This window comes from Odontesthes bonariensis, chromosome 14, assembly GCF_027942865.1.
Source record: "Odontesthes bonariensis isolate fOdoBon6 chromosome 14, fOdoBon6.hap1, whole genome shotgun sequence".
NCBI lineage: Eukaryota > Metazoa > Chordata > Actinopteri > Atheriniformes > Atherinopsidae > Odontesthes > Odontesthes bonariensis.
Window position 1 is genome coordinate 9,127,373 of NC_134519.1, and position 16,170 is coordinate 9,143,542.

A 16,170-nucleotide genomic window follows, 5' to 3' on the forward strand; every position below is an offset into this window, starting at 1 on the left:
TTAAAAGCACCTCTGACTGTTTTTGTAGCCTCCAGTAACAGCGGTGAGATGTGTGAGCAAACCCTTGTCTGAAGGTATTAAATTCCCACGATGTCTTGCTGACTGGCATCTCGTAAAATCTCCCAACCTTTAAATGTCTCAAAGGGGGAAGTTAATCTTAGCAGGAATGAGGGTCTTCATGGCATAAGTAAGGTTATTCATGCTACTGCAAAGGACCTAAAAAACATGTATGATGTCATAACAAAATATCACCAAAAGATTAATAGAATCTGAAAACATCTCTGCACACAGGGGACCAAAAATCAATATTGGTTGTCTGTGCTCCCCGGGCCCTCGGGCAGCTCTGCATTAACATACATGCATTTCTGTCCTGGAAAGCACTGCATGGGTTCAGGAACACTTCCAGAAATCATTGCCTGTCGACACAGTTCATCTACAAATGCAGATTAAAGCTTCGTATTGCACAGCAGAAGCCATATGTGAACATGATCCAGAAACACTGCAGTCTTCTCTGGGCCAAAGTTCATTTAGAATAGGTCGAGGCAAAGTGGAAACTGCTCATTATGTCCTCTGGGCTAAAGAAGAGAGAGGTGCCCCCCGTTCAAAAGCTATGAGCAACCGTCTCTGAGGCTGCATTGGAGCATTCACATTCACCTATCCGTGGGGAAAAAAACGAATTTAGGAAACATGTTTCCTCAAGTTAGATGTTGAGTTTCTGCTGAAATGTCCGTTTGTTTTGGTTGACACAGAAGACACATAATGTAGCTGCTGTTTCTCACTCTTTGTAAGGTAAACATGCTTTCAGTATGAGGCCTCGTCTGTGTCTTCATTTCCCACTGTTGGTTCTGACATTTTTCATCTGTTTCTTTCTTTGTTTGCTACGACTGCTAATGCTAAAGCTAACCCGTCCCGCCGCTGAGATTGAGTATGGTCACGTGACGAGACTGCACGGCTACGTCTGATTGGTGGAACACAGTCAGGTGGTAGAGCCTTTGGTGGAAGTCTCTCTCTCTGTCAGAATAAAACATTAAAATGAGGCGTACGCGGGGGGATAAAAATAATGAGGCGTAGAATACCAAAGAGGTAAGAAGAAAAGTAACCAGCTCATTGTAGCCTAATGTAGCGGAGTAAGAGGACAGTTTCTGCTGCACACATCTACTCAAGTAAAAGTAAAAAGTATAGAGATTTAAAACTACTCCTAGAAGTATAATTTTTTTAAAACTTACTCAAGTATATGTAACTCGTTACTACCCACCTCTGCCAACAACAGTATCTGAACACACTCCTCTGGGGAAGACAACACAGCTGACTTACAACAGGAATACACCCAACTGCTTCACAGACCTCAAAAACAAAATGTGATTTTTATTCTCCCTGAAACCTGACTGCCATGCCAATGTGCACAGGAGTGACGAGTGGTGCTCATGGTGTAAAAGCATCTGAACAGGAGTTTTCGACTAAATAGCATCGGTTGAAGACGAGCTTTTATTGAATTTTCAGTCAGATAAACCTAAACTACCATTTGGAGCTCACAGCTGATTCGATTATGACCGGATTCTCTCATCTCTGTTCGACTTACACACTCATCTTCAATGTTTTAGCAGTTTGCAACACTCAAAGAATGGAGAGTCTTCACAGTCCCAAATTCCCCAGGAATTGCATGTGTTAGGGTTTGTGGGTATTTGTTTGAGTCATTTTTGTCTTCTTATTCTTTGTGTGTTTTCTTTTCGATGTAAGTCCTGTGTTGGATTCGGGTTCATGTGGCAGGAATCTTGTCCTGTTCGGTTCCCAGCTTTTGTTGTCAGTCTTCAGCTCAGAGTTATATCTTTAGATCTAGTTCGTTTTTGTGTTGACGCCTCATTTGAGTTTGAATTTCTTGGCTCAGTTTAATTTTCTTGTGATTTCTCTGTTGAATTCACTTGATTACCTTTGGCACATATAGCTCCTGGTTTTCAGCTGTTCTTTGTCAGATCCTCATCATTGTTCCGGCCGCTTTTGCTGTCTTTCGAGTCCTTTTTCTGTTTAACTATTAAGTTGTTATATCCTCTCCCCTCCAAGGTCAACTTCATCCAGTTCATCAGCATCATTCGGATCTTGGTTCAGAAGCTGCGGTGTCCAGATGTGGGCGGCAATGACCAGTCACAGTACAGGTGTGAAACTTAATTCAATGAAAATGACAATTCAATTAAAGATAACTGTATTCATCACAAATTATGGCAAACCTTGAGGTTCAGAAGGTCCTTTGTTCCCGCAGCCATAAGGCTTTTTAACAGTGACTGCTGAGTTCTTCGCAAATTGATTGATTGATTTTTTTATTTTATTTATTTAGTCATTTATTATTATTATTAGTATTATTATTAGTTAGTAGTAGTATTTTTATTAGAATTGGTATTATTATTATTGTTGTTGTTAATATACAATCATTGTAAATATTAATAATTTTTTTTTTAGCTACTTGACTAATTTGAATTTCCCCCATTGGGGGATGAATAAAGTATTTTTCTATTCTATTCTACCTGGTATTACCTGGCAGCAGGTGAAGACTTGATGCTCTTTAAACTGTGTCGGCTGCACAGATAGAATATTCCCGACTATCTTAAGATGGGCAACAAACCCTTTTTTCAGCTTTCACAATGACATTTAATAACAGCTAATAAAGAAGCTGACAATATGTGTCAATATCTATGTGTTATTAAACAAAAGCTGCACCTGTTCAGTCAGTAGAAGCTGCTGTGAATAAAGGAGTCAGCCTCGTGCCTGAAAATGTAAAAAGAAACTCGATCATCAGGGACACCGAGGCCATTTTTTATCCCCCACCTGTCTGAGGAGGTAAGAGTGACTCTAACACTCACTTAACAAGACGACGCTTCATGATGCAGCCTTTATGAAACGAGGGTGAAACCTCTGTTTCACAGCTTCGCGTCACACTTTCTCTCTGTCCGAGGCTTTGACCAGTCAGAGGTGGCGCCTTTAATCTTCTGGCAGCTCTACCCTGCAGTGAAATCTGAGCTATGTTGTAAGGTATGTGCTCACATCCTGCGGTTAAAGAGATCCAAGATTCTCAGGGAAGAAGTGATGAAAAGCTTGGACAATGCCCTGTTTGCTCCTCCGCAGAATCCTCTGTTAACGTAAAAAAAAGGTTCTATGTCAGCTCTACGTACATCAGTGTCTCCAGATGAGCTGAGTCGACAGGCAGAAAGGATTTTAACCCAAGAGGTGAAGCATTCATTAGCTAGTTTTTACCTTTCTTTGCCCACACATGCAACTTTAGGCTGCACGGTGGTGTGGTGGTGAGAACTGGCGCCTCGTAGAAAGAGGGTTTTCTGGGTGGAGTTTGCATGTTCTCCCCGTGTATGCGTGGAGGACTCCTCCTACTGCCCAAACACATGCCTGTTGGGTTAATTGGAGCGAGTGTGAGCGTGGATGGTTGTTTGTCCCTGTGATAGACTGGCGACCTGCCCGGGGTGTATCCTGCCTCTCGCCCAGTGACGGCTGGAATAGGCTCCAGCCCCCCCGCGACCCTGAGTTGCATTATCCAGATATAGAAAATGAATGGATGGACATTTGCCACTTCCACTGATGATGACACCTTCTACCCTAGACCGTGATCCAAATTTAGCCTAATCAGGTCGGGATAGTGAGTGGTTTTATGTTTATGTATTTAGCAGACGCTTTTATCCAAAGCGACTTACAATTGAAAAAATATAGAACATTACAGCTAATATCAAAGCTAACAATAAGCTACATAAAAGGAAACCAGAAGTCAGACTCTGTCAGGGTGACAATGTAGCGATAGAGTGCAGACAGAGGGAAGTACAGGGTAAGTGAGGAAAGGAGATGCTCTCTGAAGATCTGGGTCTTCAAGAGTTTCTTGAAAATATTCAGGGCCGCCTCTGTTCTGGTAGCGCTCGGCAGGTCATTCCACCATCGTGGAACAACACATGAAAAGAATCTGGATGGTCTTCAGCGTGGTGTAGGCACTGCTAGACGACAATCTTTTGACAACCTTTGAGAGAGCATTCAAGTAGATGGGAGCCGTTCCATTAAGGACTCTGTAGGCTAACATCAGTGACTTGAATTTGATACGGGGCGGCTAAGGGTAGCCAGTGGAGCTCAGTGAACAGAGGGGTGATGTGTGCTCTTTTAGGCTGATCAAAGACCAGACGCGCCGCCACATTCAGGACCATCTCCAGTGGTTTCACAGCACAGGCTGGGAGACCAGTTAGGAGGGTGTTGAGATGACCACAGCCTGTACCAAGAGTTGGGTGGCATGTTGGGTTTGGTACAGCCTGATCTTTCTTATGTTTAGCAAAGCGAAGCGGCATGATCGAGCAACGGAGGTAACATGATCTTTGAAGGTTAGTTGGTCATCAATCATGACACCCAAGTTTCTAGCTACCTTTGATGGAACAAGAGATGGGGATTCAGTTTGATTCTACATGATGAGATTAATTCGATTATAGCTATAGTTGGGTTATGCTCCTTATTTCAGCAAGGCTAATTATCCTTGGATATATGGCGGTGAATGAATGGGATCAGAGGCACAAAGCATATCATACCCCGGTACGATAGGTGGCGCTGTACCCATTTCAACTGTTGCTAATAGAGCCACTTCCTGTTGACCTCTTCACCACCAACAACAACAACAACAACAAACTCAGGCATTGGAAAAAGATGGAGAACGAAGAGCAAGATGAAGCTACGTCCCTCTACATTTGGTCTGTGATGAGCTGCTTGTTGCACAAACTCGATGCCCAACGGAGCATTCTCCATCGCGTTGTTTGTTTCTTTCTGGCGGCGACAACAACAGGAATATCAGACTCTCCTTTGACTTCCGGTCCCCGACCCCGGGAAAAAATCTGGAGCCTGTGCAGAATGCAAAGTCTAATTCACCACATGCTTCACCGTCTACAAGCAGGTTTAATTTGACTTTCAACGGAGTTATCTCTCGAGTAACCCGATCCGATTCAATTTCTTGTCAGATTAAGGTGAATACATGAACTTAATAACTCAGTCTGATTGTTATTTAGCCAGTAATCTGATTTTTACAGTGTCATGTAACCCCACTGAGTATCTCATTCTTTATCTGGGCATCTTTGGTGTGTGTATCATTAGTCAAATGTCCCTGCAGATTCAAGCAAACTCTCAGATAAACAAAAAACTATCTGTGTGTATAATTAATTCACTAAATGCCACGGATGGTTTAGCAGATTAAAATATATCTGAGAAAATTTACTTTGGTAGCTAATGGCACCACTAAGTGAAGCCTCTTTTCCTAATAAAGATGGTTTTGAGAGTGTTTGCCGACTGGCTGCAGCCAAATGAATGGGAATCTGACAGAGGCTAAATCTGTTTAATTGCATCTCTTCTGAGATTAATGCTCTTGTTCATGGTCTGAGACAAATAAACAAAAAAACAAGCACATATGTCCAGATTCAAACACGTGTAACGCTTGATGCTTTGCTAATCGTATGAGCAAATTGTGACATCAACACAGCTCCATAACTGTTTGAAATACTTATCTTGAGTCTTCATCCAAAACATGTTGCTGCAAAGAAAATGTCTTCGCTGCAGTAGCATGAGCAGGAGGTGTAAAGTGCATCATATGTACACAGATCAACCTTTTGGCAGCACGAAAGCTTTCCATCCCAGTGTGTTGGAAAACGGTTAATTCCTTGAGGATCAGAGTGCTCAGTAATGCCACCTACTTATTAAATGGTGGGATAGCTCGATGTAAGCTGCTGTGGATGTGTGCTTTGAATAGATACCACTCTTTGCTCCCAAATCACACATTTATTTTCATTTGCTGGACTCCTGTCATTCCAGAGTAAATCGTGTACAGTTTATTTCTGCTGTTGAACAGCAGTTAAACCAAACACTGCCTTACATTTAGATCAGGTTATGAATTACCGTCCATCACTGTTTCTCTTACAGGCGGCTGGCGAAATCCACACTCCTACTGATCCCTCTGTTTGGGATCCACTATGTGGTCTTTGTCTCTCTCAGCGAGTCCATTGCAGAAGATTATAAAATATTCTTTGATCTTGCTCTTGGATCCTTTCAGGTGTGATAATAATTCCTCCCTGCACATTTCTATCTGTGTTGTCTTCTCTGATGCATGTATGAATGAAAGCACTCGGGATCATTTTCACCTTCATTTTTAATGATTTTATGAACCACAGCTGTTGTTTATTCTTTTTCAGGGTCTGGTTGTGGCCATTCTCTACTGTTTCTTGAACAGCGAGGTAAGTTCTGATATCAAATTTTATACTACAGTATGTATATATATATATATATATATATATATATATATTTTTTTTTTTAAGGGTTGGGCGAGTTAGCTCGTTATTATTGCGTTAACTAATTAATTATTTAACACGATACATATTTTATTGCACATTAACGCAGGTTTTATTATTTTATTATTATAAAAGTCTGTTGCTCACAGGCTTTTATTTTGTAAAAGTCTGTTGCTGTCTGCTGCGGAACAGGAAAAGAAAGTAATCTGTGGATCCACCAAACATGGAGAAGGGTACGGAACTTTTACTCGGCCATTTTCATTTTAAAGTTCTTCCAGACGGCGGAGTCGACAGAACCAAAGTCATCTGTAAACACTGCCAAGTTGAATTGTCTTCTCAGCGTAGTAGTTCCAGTCTAAAATATCACTTAAAGGCAAAACACACAACTGATAGCAGCAAGTCATTCAAGGAAACAGACAGTGGAGCGAGGCTTCTACATAAAAACTACAGAAAGATGCTGATGTTAAAAGTGTGTTTGCACAACAAATGTTATGGCACTTTCATTCATATGGCAGCACATTTAAAATAAAACTAAATGCTAAAAGCTATACACTACTTTTGGATTCATTTTTAGATTTTGCGATTAATTGCGATATATATATTCTAGCTGCAACTGAGAGAGAGGCGGGGTGTACACCCTGGACGGGCCCCCGAGACAAACATGCTGAACTGGTCAACCGACTGTTCTACCATGAACTCTGATCTCTGCACGTGCTCCTGGTTGTTCAATACCGATCGGAGCTGGAGCTGATAAGTACCCACAGCTGCTGAAGTCCTTGAAAAGCTTTCCTATTGAGATTAAACTTTCCCCAAATGGAGAAATTTTTAAATCCAGGTTAAAAACATTTCTTTTCTCATGTGTCTATGCATGAAATCTGCACGATATCTTTTAATTTATCCGGACTGTTGCTTGTTTTTAAATTAATTAAAATGATTTTATTTGTTTCTCTTTATATTCTTTTATGTATTTTAATGCTTCTTCCACTCCCTGCTGCAATGCTTTTATTTTATGTGAAGCACTTTGAATTGTTTTGTACATCAAATGTACTATACAAATAAATTTGATTTGATTTGATTTATTGTCCTTAAAATTTCAGAGATGTTGGTGGATGATGGCGAGTTTTTTCTCCTTTTTAAAAAAAAAAAAAAATCAGTATAATAAAGGCTTTCATGGCTGAAATTGTCATGCCACCTACTTTAATTGAGTTCAGGATGGAGTTTACAAAGTTTTTGACTTACTTGCTGTGTTTCCATCTAGTTGTCAAGTTACTCAGCAGTAAGTTCACATCTGACACTTTGCCATTAACTGGTTTGAACTGGATAAACTGGGCTGCTTTGTGTTGTCAGGCGAAGATACAGGTTATGTTGTTACACGTAACAATTGGTGATCAATTACCAAAAACTGAGCTATTTTTCGCAACCTCCAAATTTGTTGGAAGAGTTGATGGAAACATCCCGACTGTTTCATCGGAATATTCAAAATGTTTAGATTAGAAAAGAAAGCAAAACACATGTTTATTTGTTCCTGTTTCCTCAGGTTCAAGGGGAGTTAAAGAGGAAGTGGAGGAGCATGTGTCTGAACTGCCATCTGAGCAGAACTCACCGTTTCAACAGCAACTTCACCTCCAGGAACGGGTCAGAGCAAATGATGCAGTTTCACCGCAGCTCCCGAGCCCAGTCCATCCTGCAGTCAGAGACCACCATGCTGTGAGAACACACGAGGTGTCTGACCCGTGCCGTCGCCCGAGCTGAGGTACCAGATGGGTGGGACCAGTACAGTGTTCCAGCTGATATTGGTTTAAGCTTTACAAAACCTCTTTGAGCCTTCGAGTCTCCAAGGTGGATCGAAAGCTATTGGGATCCATCCCAACATGTATTTGCAGCTAACAGAGACCCATTTTTGTTGATTATTTTTTTTAATGTTTGGTTGGCTGCTTTGAGCTGAGAAAGGTATACGGAGTTTAGTGTTTTCGGGCAGTTTTTCCTGGAGCTGTGGGCATGATTGAGGTATAAAATGTAAATACTTGAATGTTTCATACATTAAATTCAGTATTTTAAAGAAATACAGCACAAGTCACATCTTTGGACATGTCTGCTCATTCAGAAGTTTGTCTTTTTTTTTTTTTTTTTTTTTAAAACACTTCTACATTGTAGAACAATACTGAATCCCATCGAAAGGATGAAATAACAGAAACTGAAAGATTCAGAAGACTTTAATAGAACTTCTTATTAGGGGCCGAGCAGTGAAACTGCAAGGAACCTATTGTATCTGTACGGTTTCGTCTTTCTTTCTTTCTTGCTTTCTTATACTTTGCAAAAGGTGCTCGAAAACTCAAATTTTGCAAGCACCACCTGCCAGTCGACGGCATGAAAAAATCTAAACTTTATATTTTTGGGAGTCGCTCATTGACTCTGTAGCGCCCCCTACAATGCTTAAAAATGGTCCCCTCATTGGGGTTAGTTTCGCGTGGGACGACAAAATTCGCTACACTCATTCATCATGCCCAGACGCACGAAAAAGTCTCTTGCCGCCATGGTCCCACGTCCACAGGAAGCGTTTTGGTGCCATTTTTGCCCGATTCCACACCTTGCATTTGATCAAACTTGTCCTACAGATTTAAAGGGACATTATGTAATTTCTTCCCCCATCTAGTGGTGCAATTTTATTTTGCAAAGTCGAATGAATTTGCTCTCTAGCGCCTCGCGTTTTAAAATGTGCGTTGCAACTTCTTGAACTAGGGCAGGCGGAATGTGTCAAGATTCAAGAAGCTATAGCTTCAGACTCAAGGTCCATACAAACAAAAAGACATCAAGACACACAGTACAAAGGATTACATAACACACATACAACAACACTATAAATACAGATGACAGATAACATGTCAGATAAAATAAGTTGACATAGCCTTTGGTGTGCAAATCATATTCCGGGAGTAACCGGAAGTGACGCAGCGTTAGCGTTAGCAGCAGTGTGTAGTTGCTATCTGGAAAGTGTTCTTTTAAATAAACTCCCGGTAAACTTACAAACTTTCTAATGCCTCGTTTTGTGAGTTAAGAGCCTATGTGTACTACGGCAGAAGTTTGGTAACAATCAATGCATTATTAGTGGGATAATTTACGACATAAAATCTATTTACCATTAGCGCCAGTAATAAGCCATTCGGCGGACGTGACGTCAAAATGACGCTTCCAGGCCTGGCGTTGGGGAAAACGCGATTCGAAGTGCTTTATGTCCCTCTCGGCACTTTGTCGTTTTTCATAGACCGGAAGGACATGGCAGCCTCCATAGAGCTTACCCGCTCTATGTAGATACAGACAAGTTATTCTTCACTCAGGAGGATAAGTGAGATTTTTGACAGAGATAATTTTACACCAATGAGGACTAATTTATGAATGAATATGTTGATTTGAGCTAATAAATTACTTAATTTATTACATAGTGTCCCTTTAATGCTACAAGCTCCAAACGTGGCCAGATTACTCTTAAAGGATAAGACCGGTTTTTTGACATTGGGCCCTTGATTTCACATTATAACATGATGTTCTACTCACCCCTGCTTGTTGTTGGTCATTTGGAGCTGTTCCGAAGATATTCGCGAGGCGTCTGCCTGCTCTCTTGAGATATTCGGCCATGAAACGGTTTCCTATGGGCAAGCTTATACAGGCACAAACTATGCTGTTTATAATTTATTAATTACTCTACACTAGCACTGATAACGTGGAGGTGCGTCGCTTACTTAAAAAAAATCCGGGTTACTAATTTTGAATTTTAGCCGAATGAATAAATAGGCAGCAGGTCTGTGGGCTGTCTGTGGCAGTAGCACGACGAGGACGTCAGTAACACCCACTTTACGACAAAAAAATCAAAATTACAATAACCCGGATTTTTTCAAGTAAGCGACGCACCTCCACGTTATCAGTGCTAGTGTACAGTAATTAATAAATTATAAACAGCATAGTTTGTGCCTGTATAAGCTTGCCCATAGGCAACCGTTTCATGGCCGAATATCTCAAGAGAGCAGCCAGACGCCTCGCGAATATCTTCGGAACAGCTCCAAATGTTCAACAACAAGCAGGGGTGAGTAGAACATCATGTTATAATGTGAAATCAAGGGCCCAATGTCAAAAAAACGGTCTTATCCTTTAAGACATGGGGGGAAAAATCATGGAGAAACCTTTCCAAACTCTGAACGGTGTGGGTGTGGCCAGGCGGTGAAAGTCATGAAACTTGGCACACACGTACATCCTGTCGACCTCGTACGTTTGTAAAGGGTATCGTGTGTGGGTGGAGCAAAATGGCTCAGTGGTGCCCCCTAGAATTTTTCTACAACCCCTCCGCATTGGGGTTATTATGTGCTCGTACGTACGCAGAGGGTATCGTACGTGTGGGCAGAGCTGCGCGACCATGACGTCCAGCGCATGCCCCAACGTGCGCACATCTCGGTCCCGCTCAAGGCTGCTTGCAGCTTTCTAGTTATATTTGAGACCATCGTTTGTGTTGCGTCGAGGTAGGGTTGGTATTCAAAAAACTTGAGGAATCCATATTAAGTCAAAAACCACTCAACTAAATAAAGAAGAAGGATCATAATTACTTTATATATAGCTTTAATGAGGACCGTCCCAAGACAGAAAGGCAAAGACTCACCTCAGGTGCAGGTGCGAAGTTGAATTATCTCAGAAATCACCCGTTAACTGGACCTCAGGATAATGTACATGGATGCTTCACGAGTTCTCAGCATTATCTGTTCAGACTGCACGAATCAGGGCCGGTAAGAGGAGAGATTTTTTTACCTCCAACTGTTGAGATGAAATGAAGCAGATGGTATCTGGATGAGTGATGGTGAGCGGGTGCTTTACCAGTGACACAAGTGGCAATTAACTCAAAACTGAATGCACACTTAACCAGCATAATATTCCATTTGGTTCCCACTTAATCAAGCCATGATCAGAGACATTTAGCCCCTAGAGATCGGAGAAGTGAGTGATTGTTCAAAGCTGCAATCAAAGCAAACATTTGCTACTTTGATCGATCTGAAACATGAAACCAATTTGGTTTAACACGAGTTAATGCACGTGTTATTTCATCATTTGTAAAGTATTGTTTTTCAGTGTAGAAAATAAAAGAAAAAGAGAACTTTTTAATGAGCGTGTCCAAACTTGTAGGGATACAGTGTGTGTGTGCAAGTGAGAAATAATGTGCTGAATAATGAGCTGTCCCTGTCATGTTTAACAGAAAAGGAAAAAAAAAAAAAAGGTAACTTTATCGCTATACGACTGTTTGTATTCACCTCTTTGTGTACATAAGGCAAATAGCTGCTGGCTTTAAAAGCTGTTGTGACGCCACAATACTGTTGTTGTATCTGACAGATAAATGCAAAAAGTAATAAATTGATAATTACAACCGCAACAGATTGGCTATAAACACAAATCTTGCATCCCTTTGTTTTGTACATAACTGTGAGTGACCTGGAATTCATCAGAGCTGTACGAGAACATTGAAATGTCGGACATTAACATGACAGAACAGCTTTTTTCCGAACAAAAAACACGTTCTTTTTGCACCTAAACCTAAAAAGAATCCCCTGACCCGCAGCGGTGGCAGATCACAAACATCTTTAAAAAGCATTTAGCCTGGTTTGATTCGCATTCAGACAGTATGAATAAGAAAAGGTTAACAAACAATGATGTCATTTCAAACCTGATATAATGCTCCAGATATTCCCAGAGATGGAAGTGCGACAGCTTCTGTTTTCCTCTTGTGGATGTCCACCGCAGTTTTTGTTTACTTCTCCCTCCTGGAGATTTCTGGTTTCTGGTTAGCGTAATTACTTCTTCTGTTGGATTTCTACCGAGCCCTTAAAATGACATGGCAGAGTAAAATAAAACCCAAGGGTTTTTCGTGCCCACCAGAAAAGTTTTGCGTCGGCACGAGAAACTTTCACTTTATTGTAAAACAGTGTAGGTTAGGCAGCAGGACGGGCAGAGAATCGTCATGTAGGTCAGCCGCGGCTATTCAGAGACAAAACACAGGGAAGACGGACAGCCTCTCCCATTATCTGGCGAAATTGCTACATCTTCAATGTTAAATTGACGATAAAACAGTTATTCACAAAACACAAGATATGCCCAATACTGCATTTACTTTCATAACTACCACATGTTGTCCTGTAGCTTAATGAAGTGATTTGTTCTGAAATCGCCGCCGTTCACTGAGGAAATCATGTTATGAAGCCGCCACTAACAGCCAGGCTTCCGAGGCAGCCCGGCGTCTCTGGGGGAAAATTAGACGTGGGCGTGTCAATATGAGGGGCTGTGTCGGGGTGATTGGAGTTAGTGTTTGTCCATCAGATCTTGTGGCAGCAGAATTTTTAAGCGGGGAGAAGCACGCTGGAACTGCAGTCCCAAAGCGGATGCGAAAGAGACTGGTTGTCTGTGAAAGTGCTGTCGGAGTTTCACTCATTTTCCATCGTTTCCATTTCCATCCTTTACACAGATACACTTTTGTAAATATTACACTGTAAATAAGAAACACATCCTTGTTGTTTAGAAGTTTTTGTCAATCATATTCCTTTTGTGCATTTGTTTGTCGTGTTAGCTAGTTTTGTCACAATGGCTTCCCCTGTTTTAAAAGTCAGCAGCCGCCACTGATGTAGGTCTAATGTCAGACGCAGGTCAACTTTCTGCGGATATCAAACCGCGTAAGAGTAAGTGTCCTGGGCCTAATTCTTTAAGTTTCACGTTCCCATCAGAAAGTTTCACGTTCCCACCAGAAAGTTTCAGGTGCGCACGAGAAAGTTTTGCGTGCGCACGAGAAAACCTTGGGTTTTATTTTACTCTCATATGTCATTTTAAGGGCTCCGTAGATTTCAACCACCAGCAACATAAGATTTAACTGAACACGTTCAAAGTTCAATTCAATTCAATTTATTTTTATTTATATAGCGCCAAACACAGCAAATGTCATCTCAAGGCACTTAAATAATAAAGTCCAATTCAAGCCAATTGGAATTAAATTAATTGTAATCATAATAATTTATAAAATAATCCAATAATCCAATACTCCGAGTTAATGTTGGGGAACACATTGCATTGACCTTGGTGTAAAATGCTGTATCTGTATCATATAATATTATTGGACAGAAAACCCCAGTTTTTACCAAGTGGACAACTTTAACGAAGCCCTTTGAACTTTGGGTCCAGCCCATCAGGCTTCATAAAGCAAACCCACGACTGCAAAGACGAGTTTAAGCTGAATAGAGATGTGGCTTTATTTTCCAATTAGTCCATAATGCTCAGACCCACCAATTTAATACTTAATACTTGACTTAATTTGACCCGGGTAGCACATAGGCTCAGGCTGTCTGAGCTGATGCTACAAACACCAGTGAATACGCGGTTGTTTGGAAAACGGTGTAATTTTAATGTACATTTAAGGAGCTGCTTTTCTTAAGAACTGTGCGTATGCTTGGATGGTTTTGACACTTTTCTCAGTGCTCCACGATAAGAAAACAGCGCAGGCGTGTCCACAAGGCGCTCGTGTTGAGGCTGGTAGGATGTTCTTTGGTCTGACCTCAGCTGTCATCCCCAGACTGCATCTGTACTAATTTTTTTTTTTTTACACATTATGGGAGCTTCTGCTCGGGGAGTTGCAGGATTTATTTGACATATTTCCAACCTGCATTCTGAACAGACTGAGGCTGTGGTGGGAAGCCAGTGTGGGATGCGCTCGTCTGTTTTCTGAAGCACAAATGGAACAATTTTCTCACTCTAAATTATTGAAGTGGAGGTTTGTTTGGACTTAAAGAAGGATATCCATCCTCTTTCACTTGCTGATGTAGAGATTCTGATCACAGCCACCCACAACACTGCAGAAAATCCTCTCTCCGTGACATCCCACAGTTAAATACATGCAGCCTGCAGTTCTGTTTTTATTTGAAGAAATGCAAATGCCCGACAGTTGGAAGCCAAATCCTAAATACTTGAAGAGAAAACAATAATGAAGGAGAAAAAATCTCAAGAAATGTGCTCGACGTGTCAGTTAAAACCCTTTGCTGATTCAAATTACTGTTTTCAGTTGAGTTATTTTTGAGTTTGAGCGTTTAATGAATGGATTCGTGTTCGTATCAGGTTCATTTCAACTGTGTCTGACACACAAAGCATGGTGTGAAATCCATTTATTATCAACAGAGCATGTGGCTTTCATTCTCCACATGCCTTGAACAAGGCTGGAATGTACTGATTCAGTCCATGATAGTCGTGTTTCATTTTAACCAGTTAACATTCACCTACATTTTCATTGTAGAAATGACCCGAAGCGTTTGGTTTATTAGGCTGAAAACAGTGTGCAGCACATAATGCCACAGCAACTCTCTGCCTCTGCAGGTGACAGAAAATGTGAAATAAAACACCATTCTGCCGTCCTCACGCTCATCTTACAAACTGATAAAGCACCGTTGCCGTGGTACCGACTTCTAAACATAGTTTGCAAAAAAAACGTGTTTTCGTGCCATTTTCCTCTAACAGAAGCAGGAGATTCTGCTTCAGGAGACAGCCGGCAGTTAGATTAGAAGTGGCTGGTGGATGCTGGTAATTGCTTATTAATAGGAGGGATGTTGCTTTTATTCATGCAGCCATGTGTGCAGCTGTTGCATGATATTCTCCATGTTTGGCTTATTTAATTGCTTTATGTAAATGGCAGTAAGTGTAATTCTTATTCTAGATTGTATTCCGATGTAAAAAAAATGAAAAGCTCACTTTTGCAGATTCTTTTACATGTTGTGTTTTATTGTTGCCAGGATACAGAAAAGCTGACTCTTAAGGCATACAGAATATCATCACACTTTGAGTTATGTTTCATGTATATTCTTTCTTTTTTTATATATATATATATTACTCCAAAGTAAAATTATGCTCAGATAACAGTGGATAAAATCTGGTGGATAAAAGTTTGTACAGTTCCTTGTTTTATAGATAAACCTCAGCATCATCTGCACAACAGATGATATTACTATTATACTCATAAATTATGCTGCATGCATGCTTGTTAACATAATGAGTTATGGGGGCCTGTGACATGACTGTGTGGAACACCACATTTCAGATAAAGTTTGGAGAAAAACTCAACAAATATACAACATCTAAAGCTCGAAGAAACCCCGTTTTATTTTGATTTGCTGCTCACGGTCATGATCGTGTAATTGAAGGCAGATCATAACTTTTTTTTGGAAAAAGATGCAAAACAAACAGCCCTTTATTCTACATTTTAAGAGATTGCTCCTAAGCTGCAAAAGCTATACAAACAGCCCTGAGAATAAGTTTTAAGGAAGCTGTATGCCTTAAGAAGTGTTACCGAAATCGTGCAACAATGTCACCACGTTACGTTTTGTGTGATTGGACGTCTAAGCGACTACAAGTGGTCGAGTGTATATACAGCCATTTAGAACACACACAGTGTTGAGTGATTTCATATTTGATGTTGACTGACATTATGCTGAGTATTGTCTTTATTGAACTCGTATATTTGTATTGAGACACCATGAATGTCATACAAAAGATGATGATAAAGGCTATCTTTGCAAGCAGCGCACTGTGTGGATGTGATTTCTTTTTTTTTTTTTTTTAAATTACAATAAAAATTCAAACCTCAGACACAATCAATGAAGATTTCTTACACAATCAAAAGAGGAGGAATGTTTTGCAATCATTGGGGTTGATATTTGCTGTCAAATGAAAGTTTAGCCATCCAGTTCATACACCCACAATATTTTAGGGAAGCTCATTATAGTAACATCATAATAAATAATGTTCCATTTGCATTGACTGTTCTTGCGTTCCATGCATAGCAACGTGGATGTTTATAGGTTCACAACAT

At 40.6% G+C, this 16,170-nt stretch overlaps 1 protein-coding gene across 1 annotated transcript in view; it reads left to right on the top strand.

Annotated features, from left to right (window-relative positions):
• LOC142398220 (vasoactive intestinal polypeptide receptor 2-like) overlaps nucleotides 1-9,791 on the top strand; it is an 86,462-nt gene extending 76,671 nt beyond the window's left edge. Inside the window, exons 10-13 of the mRNA XM_075482179.1 lie at nucleotides 2,059-2,150; nucleotides 5,935-6,064; nucleotides 6,204-6,245; nucleotides 7,837-9,791. Of these exons, the coding sequence (XP_075338294.1) occupies nucleotides 2,059-2,150; nucleotides 5,935-6,064; nucleotides 6,204-6,245; nucleotides 7,837-8,010 (438 nt within the window). The 3' untranslated portion in view covers nucleotides 8,011-9,791. The remainder of the gene's footprint in view (nucleotides 1-2,058; nucleotides 2,151-5,934; nucleotides 6,065-6,203; nucleotides 6,246-7,836) is intronic.
• The last annotated feature ends 6,379 nt before the right edge of the window (nucleotides 9,792-16,170 follow it).